Source organism: Lepidochelys kempii, chromosome 13, assembly GCF_965140265.1.
Source record: "Lepidochelys kempii isolate rLepKem1 chromosome 13, rLepKem1.hap2, whole genome shotgun sequence".
NCBI classification, from domain to species: Eukaryota; Metazoa; Chordata; order Testudines; family Cheloniidae; genus Lepidochelys; species Lepidochelys kempii.
This window is the reverse complement of record NC_133268.1, coordinates 16,286,424-16,313,516: the sequence shown is the minus strand read 5'-3', so window position 1 is coordinate 16,313,516 and position 27,093 is coordinate 16,286,424. Positions and strand designations below refer to the sequence as shown.

The window sequence follows — 27,093 nt, the reverse complement described above, 5'->3', positions numbered from 1 at the left end:
ACACCCTTCCCCCCCCCCCCCCCCCACAAGTGAATGCCTGTGAGGTATGATAATCCTCAGAGTGTTAGACAGGTTAAATTGCTTAACCAAGGTGGGTCTGTGACAGAGCTGGGAATAGAGCCCAGGAATCTTGACTCCCAGTTGCATGCAGAACTTTGTATACAGTAGAACCTCAGAGTTACAAACAGTCAACCACACACCTCATTTGGAGCTGGAAGCAGTGGTGAGCTGGAGCCGGTTCGCACAAACCGGTTGTTAAATTTAGAAGCCCTTATAGAACCGGTTATAAGGGAGCACCCAAGGGGAAAATTTGGTAGCACCCACCGGCAGCTTCCACCCTGCCCCCGGCCCCAGCTCACCTCCGCTCCGCTTCCTCCCCTGAACAAACCGCCACGCTCTGCTTCTCCCCCCCGCCCCCAGCTTCCCATGAATCAGCTGTTCGCGCGGGAAGCCAGGGTGGGCTGAGAAGCAGGCAGCAGCTTCACACTCAGGCCCAGGGAGGCGGGGGTGAGCTGGGGCGGCAGGGGGAGGGGGTCGTGAGGACAGCCACCCACACCACAGCAGGTAACCCGGTTCTGGGGGCAGTCAGGGGACAGGGGAGGTGGGTGGATGGGGCAGGAGTCTCGGGAGGTGGGGATGGGCAACGACCCCCTCGTGGGGTGAGGAGGGAACCGGTTGTTAAGATTTTGGCAGCTCATCACTGGCTGGAAGTACACAATCAGGCAGCAGCAGCAGAGACAGGAAAAAAAAAAAAAAGCAAAGTACAGTACTGTGTTAAATGTAAACTACTAAAAAACAAAGGGAAAGCAGAATTTTTCTTCTGCATAGTAAAGTTTCAAAGCTGTATTAAGTCAACCTTCAGTTGTAAACTTTTGAAAGAACAACCATAATGTTTTGTTCAGAGTTACGAACATTTCAGTTATGAACAACCTCCACTCTCCGGATGTTCATAACTCTAAGGTTCTACTGTACTGTGAAATAACAGTGCATACAGCTGTGACAAGATACTCAGACACTTGTGAAGACACATGAAAATGCGGTCTAAAAATCAGTCATTTCATTTGAATCTTGCTACAGTTCTTCACATTACAACAAATGCTCACTCCTTGCCTTTACAAAGAGGAAGCATGTGTTTCAGGATAGACTTACACTCTAGGAAGGTTCTGATTCGTGGGCAATCAAGACCTAGAAAGCATCCACTACTAGCTAATCAAGAAATACTTATGTTTAATACAGTGAGACACTGACATGCCTTTCCTTCCTCAGACAAAATAAAAAAGTGAATTTACAATCTTTTAAAATGGCCAGTAAGAACAACAGTTGATGAGGTTACTGGTCATGAATTTTCTATCAGATGTGAGAAGTCCCAATCACTCCCCCTTCTTAGATTTCATCTGCTCTAGCAACTCTCTCTCTCACTGATGAGAACAGGTGTCAGCAGCAACAGAGCTGATCTGGTGCTGAACACAGTTTAACTGTAAGCATTGTCAAGTACGAGTTATCAGAAGTTAACTCTTTTCTGAAAAGGTGCTGAACATGGTTAGCCACTAACTACTTTTACAGTTAAATCATGTTCAGCACCAGTTCAAATGTTTCAGATATCAACCACCAGTAAGGGATACTTTTTGTAGCGTAGAAGACAGTCAATCAGTGCTAACATATGTTGAATACCTGTTTCCAAGTGTTAAGGAAAACCTTGCCGAGCTGTATATGGAGGAGCGAAAGAAAATCATGGTGATCAAGGGTCTGGTACAATAGCAGGGCATTTTGTTATTCTCCAGTAGGCTGAGTAACATAGCATGCCCAGAAAGCATTGCTTTAGTAAGTCAGACATAGAACTGGATAGGAATAAGAATTTTAAGAGGTAAACATGTTCTAATCTCACCAATGCAGAATTTTGTTCTGAGAAGGCTGGACACATCTAAATTGTATAGCTGGATCCTGGGATAGCAGATGACTTTGTAAGAAGAGCAAAAGTGATTAAAGGAACACCAAAAAGAACAGGTTTTCAAAGAGGCAGAAGGCAACAATATGGTAGGCTGCTCTAAAAAGGCCTCCAAGGTACCCAAAGTTAAAGTTAATTAACACCCACATTCTGCAAGGAGAAGCAGCACCCTGATTAGAAGAGCTAACTTGAGAGGTCCACAAGGAGCAATTAGTTGATAATGCGGGAAACACCAAGGCACTTCTACTCATGTCCCAGGGTGTGTGAATAGAACCCTGTAACTCTGCATATCAGGGATACTGAGACCACTTTCTTCATATTGACATCTGAAACCAGGAATATGGCCCTAATCTTAGCCAGACTGGTCAATCAACTGCAAGAGTGCAAGTCAGCACTGATCACCTGATATTTATGGAACACTTGAACTTTAACAGTTGCCAAACAGAGAGGATCAACAAAATACAAAATACTATTTTGAAAAAGGATTATGGAAATAAGCCAAAGTGACATACACTGTACTGGAAAAAGGCACTCTTATTCCAGAATAAAAATGTCTACTTGTGAAGTTATAACAGTATAGTTACACGAGTAAGTTTCTCCATGTAGACAATCTGTCATTCTCCCATAAAGTCATTACTCTAGCTTCATATTTGGACCCCTGAAGTATCAGAATATGCTTACTTATGGAACTTGCAGTGTGTTCCCACCAGTGCATAAAGGGTTCACACATTTAATTCCTACTAGCATTAGTGAGTTATTGGTATAAAACCCCCTACAAAATCCACAATATGCACTGCTCCCTAGTTTTTATCTGTAGCTGAAGGTAAAGGTAGCAGTCTCATACTTCAGAGAGTAAACAGACCACTAGAGAGGTAAGGAAGAAGTTATTCTGCTATAAATCATGACAAAGTCAGCAAGGTAAATTATTGACCACCTTTCTTTGAAGCCTAGGCAGTCATTGCTGGGGTTAGGTTAGCATACTTGGATTGATGGTATTACAAATACCTGACAGATACCTGATCTTTCAGCACAGCTGTGGTGTGACCAATGTACAGAAACAAGTTCAAGTGGGTATGTCACTTGAAATAAACAATCCAGAAAACTGAAAAGCTAAGCAACTTAAATGCATTCACTGATATTCATGTTCTGCCTGTATGTGAAGCTTATTTTTCTTAACCACCTCCAATCTGTGAGCTAAATTGTTTTAGCTGAACTGTCGTTAATGGCTGTTTTGTTGGAAACAGCAATAATAGGCACAGTTTCACGAAGTGCTGAAATATGTATTTTTTCTCTTTCTGAAGATTTACGCTCTCATCTCAGGAGGAATCGGTTGGAAATGACAAAGGCATCAAAAATTACTCTCTACCCTTTATTCCAAAGAAAGAATATATTTTTCCACTCATAGAAAGGGGTATTAGGATGAGTTTCTGCAGCTATTTCCACTGCATGATTGCACATTGATGGTTAGGGCTAAAAATAATGACGTGCAGCAAAGTTTGAAAACGGGTATGAAAAAAATTAACCCTCCCGCCCCAATCTCAAAGCACTATATCACTAGTACATGCCAATGCCATGAATATTTCTGTTGGTACTGCCTTGCCCAGAAACAAGACTTGAACTACAAGACTGGGGCGAGGGAAGGGAAATAGTTTCTCTTGCTAGGCAACAGGGAAGGCTGCACTCTCTCGGGGCTGGAACACTGGGCTGGAGTCAGGGGACCTGGATTCCAGTCTGCCTGACTCAACTGTCTGGCCTAGACAGCAAGTCGTTTAACTTCTCCATAACTCACTTTCCCTGTCTGTAAAATAGGGATATAGCCAACTATCTTTTTAAGTGCTTTGCAATCTCTGCTTGAAAACTGATACGTGAGTGCTGGATATTACTGATAAAAATAATAAATTCAAACAATTAAAATTCATCTAAAGAGTACAGAAAAACCATGGAGTGCCTCATTAAGTGTATATTATTGCAGTTCTGCTTCAGATGAGTTCATTCCAGATATCTTCACAAGACACACATCACATTGAACACAGATACCAAATGTGGGACATTGCCGTGTCACAGTGTTCCCAAGAAAGATGACACAAAAGCCCTTTGATATGGGAAGTTCACAGTAACTTCCATGTCTAGATCTTGAGGGGTTTGGGGGGTTGTGCTAGTAGTCTGAAGAATAAAAGGATGGGTCTCCCAGGTCTGCAGAGGGAAAAGGCTGACAGAAGAGAACTAAGCCAGGTAGCTGATTTGCCGCATGCTGCATCCCTGCACCTCTCTTGGCATGCACAGGCCTTGCTGTCTGGAGCCAAGGAAGGCGATGTTTTGCCTTTCCAGGCAGTAAGGAAATAGCCTAAAGCTCACTTAGCTTTGGAAAGTGGATCTCTCAGGCTCCCACCCTGACTCTGCAGTCTTCTGTTGCCTCCCTTCCACTTGCTTTTTCTTCCCAAACCCTCATCATTACCCAGCTTCCTAATAACTTTTCCTTCCTACCTGTCTCCCTCTTGGTCTCCTCAAAGGGCCCTGTTGCTGTTACTGCACTTTCCTCAGACTGCCTCTCTACACAAGCATCTGTTCTTCTCCCACCATGGGTCCCAGACTACCTCGCTTACTGCCCCACACGCCCAACTGTCTATTCCACAACGGTTACGGACCTCAGTCACTGGACTATTTCTGGTCCAAACGCCCTAACCTGTGGTTTGACTTGACCAGTTGTATGCCACATGGCCATGGCCCCTCTGGAGCATACTTCGCTACCCTGCTGTGTGAATTACAAGAAAACTGACAAGTGGCAGCCTGGTTTCAGCATCACCCTCCACTCAGACACACTCCTCAATCCTGACATGTTAAGTTCAGCTCAAATCATCAGCCGCTCCACAGAGAGCATGAGGGGCCAGGCCAGGCCCGGCCCTCCTCCCACATCCCATCCCCACGGGATTCACGTCAAGCAAAATTCCCTGTCTGGCTACAAAGGCATCAAGGCCATAGGGCTTCCTCCTCAGGTCTCAAACTGAGAAGTCAGAGCCCTTGGACAAGTCCCTTCAGATGAATGCTACCAGCCTGGGGGCTTATGCCCTAGCCCAGGGAACAAAGGGTTCATACATAGTGACCTGCTTGATCCAAGGGGGAAAGAAACCCCCACTCAACTCTGTGGGGGGCAGGCACAACTGAGGCTGCTCCCTCCAACATCTGCCTGGCCTAGGGGAGGAGGCTTGAAGTTGTAGCTTTGCCCCACGGGGGAGGGAGTTTTCCTGCCTGGACATCACTTGGGGAAGCCCAGGACTGCCTTCCCCACACCTCCCAGAGTAGAGCTTCCCCCCCCCGCTCCCATTATACAACCGCCAGAGCAGAGCCCCCCCCCATTCCCCAACTCCCCCGCCCCCCCATGCCCTCCCGTTCCCCCACCCCACGGCGCCCCCCACTCAGCGGGGCAGAGCCCCTGCCCGGTCGCCCCGCGCACCTGGGGAGTAGAGCTCCGCCAGCTCCCGCGCCCCGACGTGCTGGGCTCCCCAGCGCCGGCTGCTGCTCTCGGACTCCTCCTGCGCGTAGACAGCCTCGGCCTCCAGCTCCGTGCCCGCCCCGTTCGCCTGGAGCCGGGCGCACTCGGCCCCGCCGCTCGCCATGGCCCGGCCTCTCCTCTCCTCTCCGCTCCGCTCCGCCGCCTGCTGCTGCTCCCGCTCCCGCGCCCCGGCCTGAGGCAGCGCGTCGCCTTCGGGCTGCGGCCCCGCCAACAGGACTCCAGAGCCGGGGGAACCGCCCAGCGCGACGCGAGCGCGAGCGCCACGAGCATCGACACCAGCCGGGGCCAGCCGCACTTACTTGCCTGCCCGGAGTCGCCGGCCAGAGAGGTGGGAGCACCGCTCGTCCAATCACCTCCGCTCCCGCACCGCCTTTCGGCCAATGGAAACCAGCGGTTGCTATGCCTCAGCCAATGGCAAGACAGCAGAGGCCTTCGCATCTGGAGTACATCTTCTGCTCGCTGCATAAACGGCGGGGGGGGGGGGGGAGTATCACATCTGGAGAAGCGCCATTGCCCGGATGCCGTGATGGGGAGGGGTTTCACATCTGCAGCAGCCCCTCTCCCAGCTGTACTAACAGGGTGAATGGAGCACATTTGGAGAAGCTGCACCATTGCATAGCTGCATTAATGGGGAGGGTTTTCGTATATGGAGCAGCACCTCTGCCAGCTGTATTAACAGGAGCGGGGCCGCACAGGGCTGTAACGGGTGAGAGGGGCAGCTGCCCAGGGTGCAGAGTGGTCTGGGGTGCAAAAATGGGGCAGCGCAGGATAGGGCCCAGTGGCGTCGCCCCTCCCCCGCCCCCCCGCAGGACTGGGCCCAGCAGCATAAGCCAGAGTCCATGGAATGGGCGTAGTTTGGGGCAGGGGTGGCATTGCCTCACCCCTCACTCCCCATAAAGAGGCCAGTGGAGGGGATGGTATAGAGTTGCTTGTTCTCCTGCCAATACTTTTGCAGTTGGACACTGTCTCCTGGTGCCGATTGTCTTCCCCTTCTCTGTTTGCTGGGTACCCTATATGGCAGGGCTGGCCAAACTTACTGACCCTCTAAGCCACATATGACAATCTTCAGAAGTTTGAGACCCAGGGTGCACCTGACAGGACTTGGGCCTTCAGCCCCGCTCTTGTTGAAGCCCTGAGCCTGCGCAGATGCACCCCGCAGGGCTGAATCCCCGAGACTCCCCCTCCCTGCTGAGCAGAAGCCCTTACTGCACCACCCCGCTGCAAAGCAGAGGTCCTGAGCATCCCTGCCCCAGTCTGGTAGGTGGAGAGGACAGGCAGGGCTCTGCAAGCCACACTTTAATGGTAAAGGAGCCACATGTGGCTCGCAAGCCACAGTTTGGCCACTCCTGCTATATGGCAAGCATCCTGTTTTCTATACAAGGGTGAGTGCCCATTGGGAGGGCAGGGCCAGGGCCATGGGGGAAAGGGGGTGAGGTGGGGGAAAGAAGAAGTGGGGCAGGAAGGGGGATGGGATAGAGTAATGAGGAAGAGGAAGGGGGATGGGGCAGGAGACCATGGCAAAGGGGGATGGGATGGGGAAGAGAAGGGGATGGGGAATGGGAGGGGCCACATGCAGTGTCCCCTCTGCAGCAGCATCTGGGGTTCCCCTGTTAAGCCAGCCCATCCTTCCCAGCACTGGCAGCCCACCTCCAGTCGGTATCCCTGCCGCAGGTACACCCTCAGGTGCCATCCAAATATCCCCTCCAGCACTCCCCAAATCACAGGTGCCAACTTTCCTTGGCGCTGGTGGGTGCTCATGCCCGCCCCCTGCCCCGCCCCAACTCTGCCCCCTCCCTGTCCCTATTGGACCCCTCCCCAAATCCCCACCCAGGCCCCACCTCTTCCCAAGCATGCTGCATTCCTCCTCCTCCCCCTCCCTCCCAGCGCTTGCGCCTCAAAACAGCTGTTTTATGGCGCAAGTGCTGGGAGGGAGTGGGGAGAAGCAGGACGCAGCAGCGCGCTCAGGGGAGGAGGCGGAGCAGAGGCGGAGGTGAGCTGGGGTGTGGGGGCGGGTTGGGGACCTGCCGGTGGGTGCAGAGCACCCACCAATTTTTCCCCGTGGGTGCTCCAGGCCCGGAGCACCCATGGAGTCGGCACCTATGCCCCAAATAACCCCCCACAGCACACAGACACCCCTCTGAAACCCTTCAAGTGCCTGCCTGGCTCCTCCTTCCCCTCTCCCTGGCAGTATCCTCTATTTGGGAATTTGAAATATGGCAACCCTAGGGGTTGCTCTGTTCTCACAGCTTTGGTTTCTGGAGCTGACAGGAGCAAGTCCACCCTGCCAGCAGCCAACTGCCTCCAGTGCCTGGGCTGGGCACTGGGCTCACATGGCCAAGCTCAGAGTTCCGGTTGTGTGACCAAGAGCCCGGAAGCCATGGGGCTGGGGCAGGGCAGCCAAGGGGAGCAAGGGGCGGTTCTGCTCTGCACATAAGGGGTGTGGGGAGAGCTACACAGCTGCAATGGTAGGTCTCCAGGCTGTGACCAGATGGCCAGGGAGCTGAGAGGCACGTGCCCAAGGGGGATGAGTACAGCAGGGCACACCTCGGGAAGTATCTTATGGCAGCCAGGCTCCATGGGCAGGGGCTGGATCTAGGGAGTGTCGCTCGCCAGTGTAGTGTATTAAACTGCTCCGCATAGGAATGTGCTACTGGTAGCAGTTATTGATACACAATGGATTGTAAGAAACTGCTATTGTAGTAAATGGCTACCTGATGTAGCAAATGCCTACGGGTAGCAGTTTCTTGCACTGTAGTTTATGTGAAATTGCTACGTGTAGAAATCTGCTATCTGTAGCAGTTATTTAAATGTGTAGACTGTAAGAAACAGCTTTTGTAAAAAGATGCTACTTCCCTCATAGGTCATGTTGTCTAGGCCTCAATTTTTTTTCTTCTCTGGACTCTCTCCAATTTGTCCACATCTTTCCTGAAATGTGGTGCCCAGCACTGGACATAATACTCCTGTTGAGGCCTAATCAGCGAAGAGTAGAGCAGACATCCCAGAGTGATCTGATTTTTTGCAGCAGCATTACATTGTTCACTCATATTCAGCTTGTGGTCCACTATGACCCCCAGATCCCTTTCCGCAGTACTCCTTCCTAGGAAGTCATTTCCCATTTTGTATGCGTGCAGCTTGTTATCATTCTCAAACTTTATAATTGTACTCTCTATGCCATTATCTCAATCATTAATTAAGATTTTGAATAGAAACGTATCCAGAACTGATCCCTGGAGAACCCCCCTCATTATGCCCTTTCAGCCTGACTCAGCCCTTTCAGCCTATGAATCACTGATAACTACTCTCGGAACTGTTTTCCAACTAGTTTTGCACCCATCTTATTTTAGCTCCATCTAGGTTGCATTTCCATAGTTTGTTTATGAGAAGGTCATGGGAGACAGTATCAAAAGCCTTACTAAAGGCAAGATAGATCATGTCAACCACTTCCCCCTCCATCCACAAGGCTTGTTACACTGTTAAAGAAAGCTATCAGTTTGGTTTTACATGTGAGGCTGCTTGAATTAGCTACATCAGATATCCTTTTTTTAGCAAAGTAGGACCTGTCACTGCTGCAGGTAGCCCGGTCCTACAGATAGCATTTTCACACACACACACACAGTACAAAGTGCAATCTGCAGGGATGTGCGACCTGTAACACTGCAATCTGATTAAGCTAATTTCTGCAGATAGCAGTTTCTCACACTGGAGGTATGTGAGACTGCTATCTGTAGCAATTAGCTACATCAGATGTCCTTTTTTAGCAAAGTAGGACCTGTCGCTGCTGCATATGTTTCTGGATGGTACAAGGCCCTGGAATCTAATCATTGAATTGTAGAATATCAGGGTTGGAAGGGACCTCAGGAGGTCATCTAGTCCAACCCCTGCTCAAAGTAGGACCAATCCCCAACTAAATCATCCCAGCCAGGGCTTTGTCAAGCCTGACCTTAAAAACCACTAAGGAAGGAGATTCCACCACCTCCCTAGGTAACGCATTCCAGTGCTTCACCACCCTCCTAGGGAAAAAGTTTTTCCTCATATCCAACCTAAATCTTCCGCACTGCAACTTGAGACCATTACTCCTTGTTCTATCGTCTGCTACCACTGAGAACAGTCTAGATCCATCCTCTTTGGAACCCCCTTTCAGGTAGTTGAAAGCAGCTATCAAATCCCCCCTCATTCTTCTCTTCTGCAGACTAAACAATCCCAGTTCCCTCAGCCTCTCCTCATAAGTCATGTGCTCCAGCCCCCTAATCATTTTTGTTGCCCTCTGCTGGACTCTTTCCAATTTTTCCACATTCTTGTTGTAGTGTGGGGCCTAAAACTGGACACAGTACTTCAGATGAGGCCTCACCAATGTCAAATAGTGAGGAATGATCACGTCCCTTGGTCTGCTGGCAATGCCCTGACTTATACAGCCCAAATGCCGTTAGCCTTCTTGGCAACAAGGGCACACTGTTGACTCATATCAGCTTCTCATCCACTGTAACCCCTAGGTCTTTTTCTGCAGAACTGCTGCCTAGCCATTTGGTCCCTAGTCTGTAGCAGTGCATGGGATTCTTTCATCCTAAGTGCAGGACTCTGCACTTGTCTTTGTTGAACCTCATCAGATTTCTTTTGGCCCAATCCTCTAATTTGTCTAGGTCCCTCTGTATCCTATCCCTACCCTCCAGCGTATCTACCTCTCCTCCCAGTTTAGTGTCATCTGCAAACTTGCTGAGGGTGCAGTTCACGCCATCCTCCAGATCATTAAAGAAGATATTGAACAAAACCATCCGCAAGACCGACCCTTGGGGCACTCCACTTGATACCGGCTGCCAACTAGACATGGAGCCATTGATCACTACCCGTTGAGCCCGATGATCTAGCCAGCTTTCTATCCACCTTATAGTCCATTCATCCAGCCAATACGTCTTTAACTTGCTGGCAAGAATAATGTGGGAGACCATATAAAAAGTTCTGCTAAAGTCAAGGAATAACACGTCCACTGCTTTCCCCTCATCCACAGAGCCAGTCATCTTGTCATAGAAGGCAATTAGGTTAGTCAGGCATGACTTGCCCTTGGTGAATCCATGCTGACTGTTCCTGATCACTTTCCTCTCCTCTAAATGCTTCAGATTTGATTCCTTGAGGACCTGCTCCATGATTTTTCCAGGGACTGAGGTGAAGCTCACTGGCCTGTAGTTCCTTGGATTCTCCTTCTTCCCTTTTTTAAGGATGGGCACTACATTAGCCTTTTTCCAGTCATCCGGGACCTCCCCTGATCACCATGAGTTTTCAAAGATAATAGCCAATGGCTCTGCAATCACATCCGCCAACTCCTTTAGCTCCCTCAGACGCAGCGCATCCGACCCCATGGACTTGTGCTTGTCCAGCTTTTCTAAATAGTCCCAAATCACTTCTTTCTCCACAGAGGGCTGGTCACCTCCTCCCCATACTGTGCTGCCCAGTGCAGCAGTCTGGGAGCTGACCTTGTTTGTGAAGACAGAGGCAAAAAAAGCATTGAGTACATTAGCTTTTTCGACATCCTCTGTCACTAGGTCGCTTCCCTCATTCAGTAAGGGGCCCACACTTTCCTTGACTTTCTTCTTGGTGCCAACATAGCTAATGTATACACATTAACCCTCACGGGGCACATCACTACACAAAAAAAGTTGTGTCTGTGCCTGTAGTGGGACGGCTTCCCCACTCTGATAAGCAGGGGGTTAAAAGCAGCCAAGCTAGGCTGACTGGGGGAAGCAGCCACAGCTGTGGCCAGCTCAATTAGGGCCCAACTGGCCCTGATAAGAGGGCTGTGGGCCAGAAGCTGGAGAAGTCTCACTCTAGCTCTGGAGTGGGAAGGGGAGCACAGTACCTGAAGTGGAGCAGTGCTGGGGAGCTCCAGCCTGGTAAACCCCCAGGCTGCAGGCCTTGATGAAGGCCTATGCAAAAGTACTGGGGCTGCAGAGGGCAGCCCGGGGATAGGCAAAGGCAGCAGGTCCTAACCCCTTGCCAATGATGAGTGGCCATGACAGACTGCACTCTGCCCCAGTGAGTGGGCGCTTGATGATGACTGGCAGTAGCCACTGAGGCAAGGTGGGTTTAGAAGGTTGGGTAGACATAGTAACCATAGTGACTCTATGCTGACATATCTTGGATTAGCCAAGATAATCAGGGATGCAGGCCCATGCTCTGCATGTCCCTAAATAATCCTTTGAGTGCCAGATGCTGGGAGTGGACAATGGGATGGTTCACTGAGTCATTGCCTGGTCTGATCATTCCCTTAGAAGCACCTGGCCACTGTCACAAGACACTGTCACAAGACAGGATACTACATTAGGCAGACTATTGGTCTGACCCACGATGGCAGTTCTAATTTTCTGCAAAAATTAGAACAGACTTTTTTCCAGGGAGAAAGACATTATAGGAGATAGTATACTGCCTTTATTGAATATTTGAGAATCAAGTTGTACACAATGGCATGTGGAAAAACACTAAGGGCTAGACTGAGAGGCAAAATAACAGTTGCAAAAATGCAACCGCCATCAGTGGATTGACTCAAAACAAAGTTTTGACACTAGGCCAGAAATTCAGTCAGCTCTAAAATGAGAAGAAAAAATTAAATTTAAAAATGCAGGGAATCCCAGTAGCACATAAGACAACTTGGGAAACTGCTAGGAGACTCTATGCATTCAGATACAGCGATAAGGGATTCTTTGTTTCTGAGGGGATATATGTAAAATGTGTCACTGAATTAAGTCTCAGGGATTATCTACACTGGCAAGTTAAAGCGCTCTAACTTGCTGGCTCAGGGGTATGAAAAATCACACCCCCACCCCCACGAGCGCAGCAAGGTTGAGTGCTTTAAAGCGCTAGTGTGGACAGGCTCGGCTCCCAGTGCTCAGAGCTAATCCCCTGGTCGAGGTGGATTACCAGGAGGACTGGCACCCGCAGCAGCGCTTTTAACTTTGTAGTGTAGACATAGCCTCAGTAGGTTAGATCAGACCAAGAGGAGTTGCATTGACTAGGCATTGGGATGCCTGTGCCTTTAAGAACCCAGCCCTGGGAAGCCGATGCTGAGAGGTGCTGTCTGTGAGAGTGGAAATAAAAAAAGCCCCTTTGCCCCCCACCATTTTTGCAAACACTGGTGTCTCAGTCCCACTGAGGTAACTGTTACCCACTGTGCCCTTGCCTGTGCCGGGTTTTGCCCTCTGCCAGCGCCTGACTCCTGGGCTTAACTCTACCTCCTCCCCCCCTCATTCCTGATTTTGCCCTTTAGCCCCTCTCCTAATCCTGCCTCCAGCTGCTTGACCCCCCTGACCAGTAAATTTCCACCCCCTGCTCAGACCCTGGCCACCCACCCTGCTCCGATTCGCCCCCTTTGCCACTTTTTAACCTCTGTCAAAAGCAGTCCACAGAATCCTATGGCTAATAAGGGCAGGGTGAAGGGCAGTGGCTTCAGCAGATGAACTGAGCATGCTCAAAAAGAACAGGAGTACTTGTGGCACCTTAGAGACCATTAAATTTGTTAGTCTCTAAGGTGCCACAAGTACTCTTGTTCTTTGTGCAGGTACAGACTAACACGGCTGCTACTCTGAAACCTGAGCATGCTTAGTACACTGTAAGTAGCCCATTACTACCGAGAGCACTTTACTACACTACAAGCGCCCGGCTGTGCAAAGGCAGCCGGCTTGGGGAGCAGGGCAGGGAGGGCTGCCAGGCAGCCAGCCAGCGCCCTGGCTCCCACAGCACGGAGAACCACAGGGTTCGGAAGCTCCCACTAGCTTCTGATCTGCTGGCTCCTGGCAGGTGGTGAGCCCCACAGTTTGAAAACCTTTGATAAATAGGCAGAAATCTGGGGGTGGGCATGTGATCCCGTGTGTCCCCACTATGCATCACCTCTAAGGGGCGCAGATACAACTGCTTGCCCCGGGTGCTAAAATGTTTAGGTACGGCTCTGGGGCCAGATCTTCTAAGGGGGAACAACCTCACAGCCAAAGACAAAAATCACCTCTTACGCTCAAAACCAGAGCTTTGTGCACAGCTGTACCACCCTCATTATTACCAGTGACAATATCCACTGCAACTCCATCTTGTGGCGCACTTGGTCTATGACAGTCCAAAGAGTTCAGAGTAACAGCCGTGTTAGTCTGTATTCGCAAAAAGAAAAGGAGTACTTGTGGCACCTTAGAGACTAACCAATTTATTTGAGCATGAGCTTTGAGCTGTAGCTCACGAAAGCTCATGCTCAAATAAATTGGTTAGTCTCTAAGGTGCCACAAATACTCCTTTTCTTTAGTCCAAAGAGTGATTCACACATACTTGGTGGTTACCTAGCACATGAATATGAGTTCTCAAGGACTGATCTGATGTGCTGTAAAGCTCATTCTAAACAGGAAAAGTGTTGTATGTGTTAGAAATAAATTCAGATTCTCAAGTGTGTTTTGGTCAGGTTGCATCTTATACAGATTCTCACACAGGTTGTGGTGGCTGTTCAATCCTGCAACACAGTGAATCAGCGCAAGCTAAGGACCCTCAGCTTTCCCCATGGGTACTTAGCACCTTGCACGATTGGGCCCCACAACAAGACTTACTTCAGTTTTTCATTGCTGGATCCCAGTGTTGATAATTACATTATTTTAAGTTGAAGGCACCTTTAACTTCTTAATAATACAAGGCCCCCTCCCTAAAAGACTTTTTTTTTTTGTTTTTGCATGTTTCATAATGATATCTGATGAATTATACTTAGGGTCAGAGTTCTGACTTGTTTTTTGTTTGGGACTGATCCCAGAGGTTCCCACTAGAGCCAAGGGGTGAGTTGCTATTAACTTAAATGACAGCAGGATTAGGCCCTTGTTTGGTTTATAATAGAAAAGCCTCCATTTCAGTGCTGGAGGAAGGTGGTGATTGATAGCCCAGAGACCAAAGTCCTCTATTTATCCACAAGATGACTACAGAATAGGTGCTAACAGTGCCCACTTCCCACACACACTGCCCCAGCAATTCACCTCAAACCTGACCCAAGGAATAGCCCAGTGGTTCTCAAACTGGGGGTCATGACCCCTCAGGGGGGTCACAAGGTTATAATGTGGGGGGTCACGAGCTGTCAGCCTCCACCCCATGGCCTGCTTTGCCTCCAGCATTTATAATAGGGTTAAATATTTTAAAAGTGTTTTTAATTTATAAGGGGGTTACATTCAGAGGCTTGCTGTGTGAAAGGGGTCACCAGTACAAAAGTCTGAGAACCACTGGAATAGCCTCTAGTGGTGAAAGGGGAGTTTAGTCTCCATGGCCCATTCAATACTTGGCCCAATGGCCTCTGTGACTGGTGACAAGTACCAGTTGTAATGTTGGGTCTTGTGATGTGATTTGCACTGGGAAATGGACAAAGACCCACCAAAAACTATTAATAGATGGATTTTTAGGTAATCATTATCTCTGGTTTTGGAATTAATTAAGGCTCTTGAAGTCTCCATGTTTACTATATTAAACCTTGTGACAAATGGGGAATTTTGGTAATAGTTTTATGATTCCTATACATGCCTCGATTTCCCTCTGTGTATTGCATTGCTATGCACAGAGTGTAAAGGGTTAAAAAGCTGCTCTTGGGGCAGATCAGTTGACATGAGGTGTTTGTGTCACATAACTGTCTGTTGTGGTATGAGCAAGTCGTTAAAGGTCTGGCTGAAATCAACCCAGGTGAATGAAGGTTCCAGAACCAACTGAACAATTGACACTTATCTGTAAGAAATTCTGGCAGACAGAACATGTGAACTCAACATGAAGGAGAACAATGGACCAAGAGGTAACAGGAGGCTAGGATAAGAGCTGGCCCTTGGGCAGACATGTGGGCTCACCTAGGACTGGGAGACAAAGGGACAGAGACCGAGAGAGGAAACCAAGATGTTTTCTTGATAGCAGCATGGCTCAAGGAAGTTCTGGCTTGTCCAATATGCACTGTGTTTTAACCTTTGCCTCTCAATGCAAGGACTTTCTGATGCTGCATTCCAGTGGACTAATTAAACCTACTGTGTTTTGAAACAGCTGCCAAGTGTCACTGCAAAAACTCACTGAGGTGCACTGGTCCCTGCAAAGCGTAAAAGTCTCTGACCAGGTGTCCACCTCAGTTGGACTTGCCAGGCGGAGCTCATGGTGTGGGAAACAGGAGTGCTAGAGCCCAGAGACCCAGTTTCAGAGGTGTTGTAGGACTTGAGGCAGAAGCCTGACTCTTTTGGCCAGGGGATACTTTGACAGGAAGTACACAGACTTCAGCCGCAATTGCAAGGGCCTCAGATGAAGTCCGGCAAGCAACGTCATGCATGTGCCTGCTGACAAGTGGCTCAGCAGCCCCAGACATGTGCACTCCATCACTGTCAGGGTCGAAGTTTGGTGCTGGGTCATATATAGTCCCCACACCTTCCAAAGTAAACCACATGTCTTATAAACAGTACTCTGTCAACCTCACATGGGGCTTTGAGCTGACTCCCAGATTCATAGTTCTTATCCCTGGTATCAGGGAATTTCAGTAGGCTGTACCCCTTGTTAGGGAGTTTCCATTCCACCTTCCTTGGTGGGTCAGCACTTCAGAGTCACTTACCTGCTAGATGGCGTACTGAATAAAGCTGGCTTGTCTGCTGTCTGGACCCTGGAGTTCATTGCCCCAGGATCTGAGGAGCCCTTCAAAGATTGCTCCAGGAGATAAAGCTTCAGCTGCATATCCCACAACATACACCTTCTTGTGGAAAATGAAAGTACACAGAGCGTCTGCTCAGTACGTGGGACTTTCCTAAACAGAAGAGGTTCCTGCTGTGTCCATCTTTCAATGCAACCAGCTCATCACGGGATGGGCAGAGCTTGAAGCTTGCAGGTTTCAAATCTGCCCATGTTGAGAAGCCCTGTACGGGGGGCCTGACTATAAATAGTCCTGATGGGTTGACGATCATTCACAGTGATCATATGGCAGAGAATCAGAAAAGTTCTTGTAATTTTATGAAGGGTCTGAAGAAAATTAGCTAAACCTAAGGACTAGTAAGTAAACCAGGCAGTCACCAGGTTCCACCTTGCTGCCACCGGCAGTAAGAGGGACCTGAGGGAATGTTGCCGCCACTCTGCCATTTATGCCCTTGAGGAGGCAAAGAGTGCAGGTGTGGCCCCAACGGACACTGGTCTTCCAAGGAATCCAATTTTGCGTGCCTGAGGTGCATGCAAACCTGCAGCAGGGTCCACACTGATACATACGTGAAGAAGAACTCTTAGAATTTCGGGCACAAATACTCACAATGACAAGTTTGAAATCCATTTCCCCAAAATATTCTATAATGGTCAGTCACTTCAAATTCACTCTTCCCACAAACATTCCCACCATTAAGCTGATTTGCTCTAGCAGTCCTGTAAAACAAACACCAACAGGGAGTCAAATGGAGAAAATATTTCTTATGGAAACGCCTTTGAGATATTCTCCTAGCTTTGGTTATATATATCTTTCTGTAATCATTGTCTCACCCTAGCTGCTAAGCTTGCAATAGCCTCCCACTACCCAGGCCCCAAATGCCCTCCCACTCTGCCTTCACATCCCTCCTTAAAACTCGCTTCTTTTGTGAAGCCCTCCCATGTAGATTCCCCCCTACGGATACAGGCCTGATGCTCCATTGCCTTGCACTGTGTGTCATTTACCACTGGGCAAAGTGCTTGAAACTTCCGCCATTCTGATCCGGCAGATTTAACACCCACTTTGCATTCACTTGACACAAATATATCTGATGATCCCAGGGGCAAGACTGGCCTGCTTGAATCCGAACGGATGTTCTCCAGGGCAATGATTTTGGGTGCAGTTCTGATTCTATTGACAACAATGGAAAAACAGATTTCAATGGGGCCAGGATTTCACCCTTTGGCTTTTCATAAGTTTGCCAAGTGGCATGCTCACTTCATGAATGTGGTAGACTGTGCAGCTGGTGGACAGTGCAGTGCCTGGCATCCATCTTCCACCTTCATAATCTCAGCCTTCCATTTGGTTCAAGGTGCAGAACCAAATGCTGGTATCTGTAGTCTATGTAGGACACACATCCATTTTAAAGAGGAGGCATGGCCCTTGGGCTCCTGACAAGCTGCTATTATTTGGACAAAATTCTGGTACCCTAGCTCAAAACATGAATGTTGCTCTGAAGAGTAATGGCACACAGGCTAAAATACAGATAAATACAGATAAAATAAAAGCTCCTTCAACTCATGCCCATGGAGTTTCTTCTTTTGAATAGATTCCTCTCCTCAAAATGTCCCATTTTAATAAAGCACCCCACACAGCATGTGATATTCAGATTTAATTTGCCTTAAGGTGTATGTCAGGCAAAGTAGCTGTTGGGTTTATTTACCATCCACAAGATTTCTAGGAAAATTAGCTATATAAAGTCAATGCGTTAAAGCGTGTACTGCACTTTGAAGTGCTAAATAAGGACTGCATTTTCAGAAAATCCCGCCATCCTTTTTGAAGGCACATTTTGTGTCTACAAAATGTACATCCGTGATTCATTTTGCTAGCACCAATATTCACACACATATTTCATGAGTCCAAATGGAGGCAGGGCCTTAGCCCTTTTGAAAAATTTAGTCAGAAATGTTCTTTCTGCAGCTAGTCATTAGGTGGCAGTATGAGCTCAGCCACTGCACTTTAAAAGCACATGCAGCAGTGAAAAAAACCAGCTCCCTGAACCCTGAAATTCACTAAGGGCTTGTTTACACAGGGACAGTGAGGAATGTTAAGGTGAATCAACTAAAGGTGTGGAGTCAATGCAATGACTTTGTTAGTGCTTAATGTGATTCTGCTCCAAGAAGATTTTTCAGCTTCCACCCAATCACAGCACGCATATTAACTGGAAACCAACCTCTTCTGGGTAAAAAAAAACCCCCTCATTATATGTATACAATGGTATAAAAGGCATACATTTCATTAAAAAGGACATATCTTGCGTGACGTCAGGAATTATGAATAGAAGTCTGTGTCTGATGTAAGTAAGAATGGTCATACTCCCTGAACACCTATATATAAGGCACTGCCAAGGATGCTAGACCTGTGGGGAACAAAATCAGTCTTGGAGTAAGTAAGAGGCAACTTCTCTGGGCTTCAATTGAAGTTGCACACACTTTCACGAGGGAATGAATTTCAGCAGAAAATTGTAATTTTTTAGCCCAAAACTTACTTTTTCTCTCAGTTGTCAAAGTCCATATAATTCTTTATATGTATTTCAGATCTATATATGGCTCTTTAAAAATGACAGCTCCATTCTGTCAGTCCTGATCAGTACCAAACCAGTTTGCACATAAAGTGAAGAGTAAAAAATTCAGTTAAAAAAAAACAACAGATTTCAGCTTCTAGCCTCTGTGTGTGTGAATTATTTATTATAAACATTGCCAACACAACAGGATTTTAAACACGTTGTAGAATGCCTTGACAGCATCCTTTTAAAGTACTTTATCTAGCCCTCTGTAGCTGTCTATTATCATCAACTGTGAAAGCACCGACAATGTGCTCAGCTCTGCGTAAGGCACAACACTGAGAATGTCCCTACCCCAAAGAGATTACAAAGGATCTAAAAAGGATTATCTGATCTAACTAGCTTTATAAACCACCCAATCATCATGGTATCGTATCATTCAGTAGGATGGCACCAGGTATATATGGTCACTTTTCTCTTCCTTATGCGGCTGTGCTGAGAGGTGAGTATTGGAAGTGTAAGAGAATTTCATCCGACTTCATTCAGAATGAGGTTCATTGCTGGCTTTTCATGGTTATTGTGATGTGAAGGTGAACATGATGGCAGACATAGTTGTTCGCTGGTCAAGACGTGCAAGTGCTAGAACTTGGAGGCCACTTTCTCTGGCTCATTCCACTCATTTGTACCATCTCTGAGGGCCTCTGTCTGTGTGGCACAAAGAGAGCGGAGAGAGCCCCCAGCTCCCTAGCTGGGGATATCCCAAGCATGGGGGAGGCTCCAGAGGGTGTAGAACCAGTATAGGCAGCTCTTACACTTCCCTCCTCAAAGCCCAGTGCGGGGGGTGTATTGGGGATGGGGAAGGTCATGTCCAGGAAAGGGTCGGCTGCAGCACAATACGCTCTGGCTAGCTCCAGTTGGTGTATAGTCCATAAGCAACAGTTGCCAGCTGACACCAGTTAGAACAGTCTGAAGGCTGCTCTAACCTGCTGGGACAGAGAATCAAATAGTCATAACTAGCTCCCTGGCAGTCCACCCTCTCTGCTGCATTCAGCAGAAGCCAACAGCTGTTGAGAACCTGGCCCTCAATTTTCAGGTGAAAAAAAAATGAATTGCAAAGGCCAGAGGATAGCACACCAGCTTCACCCACAGCTCAGCTATTTGTTTGTAATGGGAAAACTGGGTAAAATCTCCAACTATTAATGTTCTGTGACTTTTCAGCCAAGGAATGGATTCCCTTCCCTTTTCCTCTCCCTCTGCCATGCTCTATATAGTTTTTCATGCTTTGTGTTATTACTTCCAGCATCAATCGTGATGTACTATCTACCTGGATCAGGAACTTCAAGGCCTTTGCGTGGCTTTCCTGCTATAGGAATTTCCCAAATAAATCACTGTCAGAGTCCATTGATACCAGGAAGTGATACTTATAGTGGTTTCCCATTGATATCAGCTTCCCATTTCATCTGATTGGATCATTTCAGAACCGGCATAAAACAGAGAGGAGTGTCAATATCACACTGTCTTCATTTTCCAGGATCTATGAGAAATTCGCCAGTTTAGGAGACCAAAGGAAAGATGACAATTGCCTGAGCCGGAGTGACATCAGATGGGTATAACTGTCAAGATCATAACCTCTAAAATAATATTGAGCTGGGACTTCTCGAGGATTGTCTTTGGCAAGCAATTAAATCTCTTTCAGTAATAAAACATAAACAATCAGGTCAAATCCTGCAGTCCTCATTGAAGCAAAATTGCCATTGGGCTACATCCTGAGAGGTGCTGAGCACCTGACACTCCCATAGACATCAACAGAAGCTTTGCCTGTGATATAGTAGGAGTGAAGACTGAATGATTTGACTCATCATTGGTAGCTGGCCCCTTCCATCTGTGCGTTTGTGCTCTCTCTTTTTTGATTCCACAGAGGCCAGAGAGCAGCTGATTTGACCCTGGAGTTTCACTGGAAATTTTTCAGAGCCATCTGGTAAAAGAAGGTATTTTGGTCATGTTGTCCCACAGGCTATAGAGTCCAGGTATCATTTCTTCAGCACACTGTAGGGCAAAGAGCAACATGCAGACAGATAACGCTGTGATTGAGCAATCTAACACTGCAGAGGCTGGGTGTGCCAGGTCAGAGGTTAGCAGAAAATAAGCGGGGGAGGGGGGGGCTAAAGAATACTTAAGTGTCACCAGTTCACAAGGGAGAGAAGGGGTTGGCAACCAATCACTGATCCATGCTCTATAATGAGAGAGTTGAATGAGGCCAACTTCAGTGTGCAGTCAGACTGTGAAACTCACTGCTGCAGGACACTACAAAGTTAAATATTGTAGCTGGGTTTTGAAAGGGGAAGGGAATGTTATGCCCAATAATAATAATAATTTAATTTATGACCAATAATAATAATTTGTAGATTTGTATATGAAGATTAGGATAAGGATCGAGGGAGGATAAGTGGGAATGGGATCCAACTCCCTCAGCTTCAGATATTGACCAGCCCCTGAAGCAGGAAGTTAGACACATGCTATGTTTGTAATGTGGCAGGTTATAAGTGCAAAACATTCCACTGTAGGTGTGTGGTTTAAAGCAATGTTAGTGGAGAGGTATGTGTACATAACTAAGGACCCGTGTGCATGTGGAAGGAGCAAGGGCTAGAGTCCGGGACAAAACAGAGTGAACATGGTGCACTGTATCCAAATACAATAAAGATACACTTACATTTTAGTTCAGTGTGTAGCAGCCTTTGTTACAATGATCCTCCAGCTAGCCTTACCAGAAAAGCTTACCTACCTACCTACCTCCCATCCACCAGGTTTTTTCAGAAGCACCTTTGCACTTTCTCCCATGCTGCACAATATGCATAGAAAAAACTCACCTATAGAATCCATACAGCCATTACCTTCTCTTCCTTCAAATGCCCCCTTAACTCACCTCTTTCATGCTGCCTACAAAACCCACCTCGCTGATAATATTTAGGCAGGTGGCAAGTTAATGTTACTTGCTACTGATTGGCTTATTACATCTCCAAATTGTGGTAAGAATTTATTCCTGCCCCTCCTTCTCCCCTCTCTCCTCCTGTTTGTTTGAAATTATGTCTTGTCTTTGATATTGCAACTTTTTGCGACTGAACCCATCTCTGACTATATGTCTGTACAGTGCCAAGCACAATGGAGCCCTGACCTCGCTGAGATCTCTCGTGACTAATTGCAATACAAATAATAAACAACATGCGAACAATTTGCAGTGGGAAGTATTTGCAGTTTTTATCCAAATGCAGTCTGACTAGAGAGCAGCTAATAGTATAATTTCAGGAGGCAGATCTTCTTATGAACACTTCACTCTTTGATCTGTTGGCATTATACCAATGTCCTCTGCCCAAAGCTGACACCAACTCTTTCTGGACTGTAGAAAGAGGTGGGTGCAGAATTGGAGATCCTGGAACCACTGAAAAAGAGGACAGAGTAAGTCTCCAAGTGGGAGAGCATCTGCAATGCTTTGCCATAGGTCTGAGCCTGGGAAAAGAGCATATTGGGAAACAGGTTGCCACTGTGATGCTACAGGGGAGTTGTGAATCGGGGAGCAGAATCCAAGACATGATGGGAAAGCTGCAAGATTGATCTCTGTAAAACAGATCTGACTAGGCTGTTATCTTTGCCTTTTTCCTTTTACATTAATTTTGGTTCACTCTTTCACTGTTTGCATCTTTCTTCTTGTTCAAGCAAAGCAGTAAGAATTTGTGTTTTATTGCATTAGAAATAGAGCCGGTTGGAAATTGGGGAATTTTTCCATGGAAAAATTCATTATTTTTTTTTTTGAGAAAATGAAATGCTTTGAACAAAAACAAAACAGAACAAAATTCAGGCCTCCCTCAACAACAAAAATATTCTAGAAAAGCAGACACTTTCTGCAAAAAATGTCATGTTGTCGATAACTCAATTGTCAAAATGTTTTGACAGAAAATTTTGGATCAGCCTTAATAAAAAGTGCTGCTACGCTCAATTTCTTCTTGGAGAAAGAACCAGAGCTCCGCTCCATTTAATAGGAATGTCTATATCTCAATACCTACATAGAGCAGCTTTCCAGAGCAAAAATTCTTTAGGAGGATGAAGACACAGAATGGGAGTGTAAATAGCCATAAGAGCAAGCCCTGGCTCACTGCAACTTACCAAATATTTGCATTCTGTAGAGATGTTTGGATCTATAGAGATGTAGGCTCAAGCCACAACATTCAGATCCAGATATGGATCCAGAATTCTTTGTCCAAGACCAGCTCCACAACTAAATGTCCTTATTAACAAATGTAATTCACCAAAGACTGCTACATAAAGACAGAAATATTTGAAGTGTACAAATCCGTTAGTGTACATTTGCCACTGAAGTTTAAAACTTTTGAGAAGAAAGAAAGAAAGAAAGAAAGAAAGAAAGAAAGAAAGAAAGAAAGAAAGAAAGAAAGAAAGAAAGAAAGAAAGAAAGAAAGAAAGAAAGAAAGAAAGAAAGAAAGGATGCTTCATAGGCCGATTTTTGAATTCTTCCTCTTTTCAAAGTCTGAGGTTTGAACATTCATGAACAGTTGACTGTTTGAATCGTATAATGCAATACCTGTTCCTCTGGCTTAACGTTGCGATATTTCCCACACCGCAGGATTGCTTCACATTATTCTATGAGGCAGTGTCATTTTCTCTGTGGTGCTGGGTCTTCTTTACTGAAACGAAGGACACTCCTACTTCCTTTAATTATATGTTTTGTTTTAAACTGATGTCTTTTATTCTGAGCATGAATCACCAGCTTGTAAACAGGTAAATGTGGGACTAAAAGGGAAAACATAAGTCTGATTCCCAAGGTGGGTGTCTTTAATTAAAATGGACATAAGAATTTATTCTTACTTCCCAAATTTACCATAGCCCCTGCAAGTCAATTCTACTTAATAAATTAATAAATCATTGCATCCCATGCCTTTACGTATATATATCTCACTTTTTTCTATTCATTTTAAATACAACTCCCAGAGCACAACTCCATATCACTTGTGTACTCTGACAATTGCAACATACCATATAAGGCAAACATGCCAGGCCAAACTTTAAGGCCATCAGCCCTGCACACAGAGGTGGGGAGGGGAGTTTTGGATTTGCCTGGCACTTCTAATCATGGCCAGATACAGAGAGGGTCTTCTGAGGCAGTGCGTTACCCTGGTTTGAGGCCAACACAGTATGCTCTTTACACCCACTGTGACAACCTGGTTCTGAGTGCATCTGTATGGGACAATTTTGCCTGCCAGTGTGATAAAATTCATAGGACATTGGATTGGTATTAAGATTTGGCTTCTATTCCTGGCTCCAGAGCCATCTCTAGGGGTGTGTGGGCCCAGGGTAGAAGTGACGAATCCATCACTTCTGGGACTGACCTGTCACTTACGGGACCGACTACACCAGCCAATCGCATTGCCCTGCGGGCCTATCAAAGCATGGGGCCCGGAGCGGTCGCCCCGATTCACCGTACCCATGGGACAACTCTGCCTGGCTTTACCCCTGACTTGAAGAGCTACCTTGGGCAAATCACTTAACCTCTGTGCCTTAATATGTACAGTAAGAATACTGACACTCACCCACCTTTGCACAACACTTTGAGATCTACAGATGAAATCTACAGACATCACAAGCCTCAGAGGCAATGGATCCAGCCCATACTGGCCTCTATTAGCCACATCTGGCCACTTGCTGTCCTCACAGCTGGACACTGCTAAAGCCGGAGTGGTTTGGGTTGGGGAGGGAGAAGAAAAGGGCTGGAATGTGGGGAAGAAGGACAGGGGTGGATCTGATGGCTGCTTTTTCCTCCTCTATGAGGCCAGATTGGATCAGGCAGGGGAGAGACTCAAGGGTTTAAGCCCATACTAGTATACGGGCAGATGCAGTGTCCCACTGTGTGTGCATTTGTGTCCATGCCCTAGGGTCACACCAGGGTTGATTACCGCCCAGTGACATCTCCTGGAGATTTGACAACAGCTAGAGAGAAGCCAGGAGAAGGCTGCGATCCCTTTCTCCGGCCCAAATCTTTCCCTCCCCTTAATGACGGTGTGAATAAGTCCCCTCCGCTCCGAAGCCAGCCCTGTTTTTTTCTTATGAATGACTAGGTCAGAGTCACACACACCAAGTGCCCCCCGCGGAGCTAGAGGCGGTAGTTTACAATTACAACTGTACAAAGTGTGCACCAGGTGGCAGGCAGCCAGCCAGTGACGTTCCTGTTGCCATGGGATCCACCGCCCCTATAAATAACAGCAAAGGAACTTTCCTAAGTCAGAGACTTTAGGACTCGGGACCTAGAACCAGATGGTCCGGAGGAGAAGCAGCAGCCGCCGCCGCCGCCGCCGGATCTGAGCCAGCCCAGGTGGGCAGCGCAGCTGGGAAGCCGGACCCAGCACCAGAGACTGAGGCAGGAGTTGCAGGCCCCCCACGTCACCTTTGGCAGCTTGATCCTGTGGCTGGGGGGCCCCCCCTGCGGCGTCTCCTCCTCCCTGCACCCCCCCCTTTGCTTTCATGCAACGCCTGGTGGCCTGGGACCCAGCATGCCTCCCCATCCAGCCGCCTGCCTTTAAATCCATGGAAGTGGCTAATTTCTATTACGAGACGGACTATCTGGCTGCTCTGAGCAAGCCGAAGCCGCGGGCGGCAGGGGGCCGCTCCATGACCGAGCTCACCGTCGGGGACCACGAGAGAGCCATCGACATCAGCTCTTACCTGGACCCCTTAGCATCCCAGCAGCCGCCGCCGCCTCCTCCTGCAGCGGCGGCAGCAGCAGGGGGCAACTTTGAGCCTCCCTGCAGCAGCAGCAGCCAAGATTTCCTCTCCGACCTCTTCGCCGAGGACTATAAAGGCGGCAGCAAGAAGCCCGACTACACCTACATCAGCCTGCCCAGGCTCTGCCACCCGGGCGGCGGCCAGGGCCACAAGCCGGCGGGGCTGCTGACCTGCTTCCCGCCCCAGATCGTGGAGACCAAAGTGGAGCCGGTCTTCGAGTCCCTGGACTCCTGCAAAGGGCCCCGCAAGGAAGACGGCGGCGCGGGGCCGGGGGGCATGTCCTCCCCCTACGGCAGCACCATGCGCTCCTACCTCGGTTACCAATCGGTGCCCAGCGGCAGCAGCGGCAATCTGTCCACCTCGTCCTCTTCCAGCCCCCCCGGCACCCCCAACCCGTCCGATTCCTCCAAGTCCGGCGGCGGGGGCTACGCCGGGGCCCCCGGGGGCAAGAACAAGTCCAAGAAGAGCGTGGACAAGCACAGCGACGAGTACAAGATCCGCCGGGAGAGGAACAACATCGCGGTGCGCAAGAGCCGGGACAAAGCCAAACTGCGCAACCTGGAGACGCAGCACAAAGTCTTGGAACTGACCGCCGAGAACGAGCGGCTGCAAAAGAAAGTGGAGCAGCTCTCCCGGGAGCTGAGCACCCTCCGGAACTTGTTCAAACAGCTGCCCGAGCCCCTGCTGGCCACATCTGGCCACTGCTAGCCCCAGCGTTGGACACTGCTACAGCCGCAGTGGTTGGGGTTGGGAGGGGGAGAAAGGGCTTGAATTTGGGGAAGGAGGATGGCGGGGGGGAAATCTGGTGGCTGCTTTTTCCCTCCACTATGAGGACAGATTGGATCGGGGCGGGGAAGAAATGGGGAGAGACTCAAGCTTGGGTTTTGGTTTGTTTGTTTGTTTGTTTGTTTTTTGGTCGGCTTTCGTTTGCAATTTGGTGGAAGAAACTTCCGCCGCAGCCTGTTTGTCCTAGGAGGGTCCTCGGCACCTTGTGGCGGAATTACAGTTGCCGATGGTAATGTTGGTTTTTTATGTTACAATCCCACCGAGCCCCCCCTTTCCCCGAAGCGGTCTCTCTGCAGAGTTTGTTGAATGTTCGTGTTATTTAAAACAGAGCGAGAGAGGGAGAGAAAAAGCCGAGAGTGATGCAATCCTTTAAACATGGCTGGGAATGCTGTGTACACATGATGCAATCTCGTGTAACTGTCAGTCATGGATTGAGTAATCTGTTAAAGATGTTCCTGCGGTTTTTTTTTATTATAAAGAATAATCTATTTCTATAAGAAAAACACATATGTATATTTTGGGATCTATAAACGTTCTTGCTACATTTGAAGCATTAATGAACAATTTTAATAAACTTTATGGCTAGGAAAAAAAGGAAATTTGTTTTATTTTAAAGGCACTTTAAAGCCAGAATGAAATCAGTTGAAATGCCAGCTAGATCTGGCTGTGTCAGGAATCAGGGCTTTCTGTTGGCCTTTTGACTTTCTCTGTGACTCAGCAAAAAAACCGGGAGAGAACCAGAGAAGAGCAGCTGTAGGAGCCTCAGCCAGTTCCCCCTTGCTGCCTCACTGAATTTCCTCTAATTCCTCGAGTTAAATACTGCTTGGGATTTTTGCAACACTCATAACTCTCAACAGGACAAGACCCAAATGTGCCATCTA

At 47.8% G+C, this 27,093-nt stretch overlaps 2 protein-coding genes across 3 annotated transcripts in view; one reads left to right on the top strand and one right to left on the bottom strand.

Moving 5' to 3' along the window:
- Positions 1-5,772, bottom strand: part of PEDS1 (plasmanylethanolamine desaturase 1) — a 32,629-nt gene extending 26,857 nt beyond the window's left edge. For both annotated transcript variants that reach the window (XM_073309437.1, XM_073309438.1), the window contains exon 1: positions 5,397-5,772. In XM_073309437.1, coding sequence (XP_073165538.1) covers positions 5,397-5,559 — 163 coding nt within the window. In that variant the 5' untranslated portion in view covers positions 5,560-5,772. The remainder of the gene's footprint in view (positions 1-5,396) is intronic.
- A 19,145-nt stretch (positions 5,773-24,917) lies between these two features.
- Positions 24,918-26,717, top strand: CEBPB (CCAAT enhancer binding protein beta). The gene has a single exon (XM_073309435.1). It carries the CDS (start codon positions 25,166-25,168, stop codon positions 26,132-26,134), a length of 969 nt encoding a protein of 322 aa, XP_073165536.1. The 5' UTR covers positions 24,918-25,165; the 3' UTR covers positions 26,135-26,717.
- The last annotated feature ends 376 nt before the right edge of the window (positions 26,718-27,093 follow it).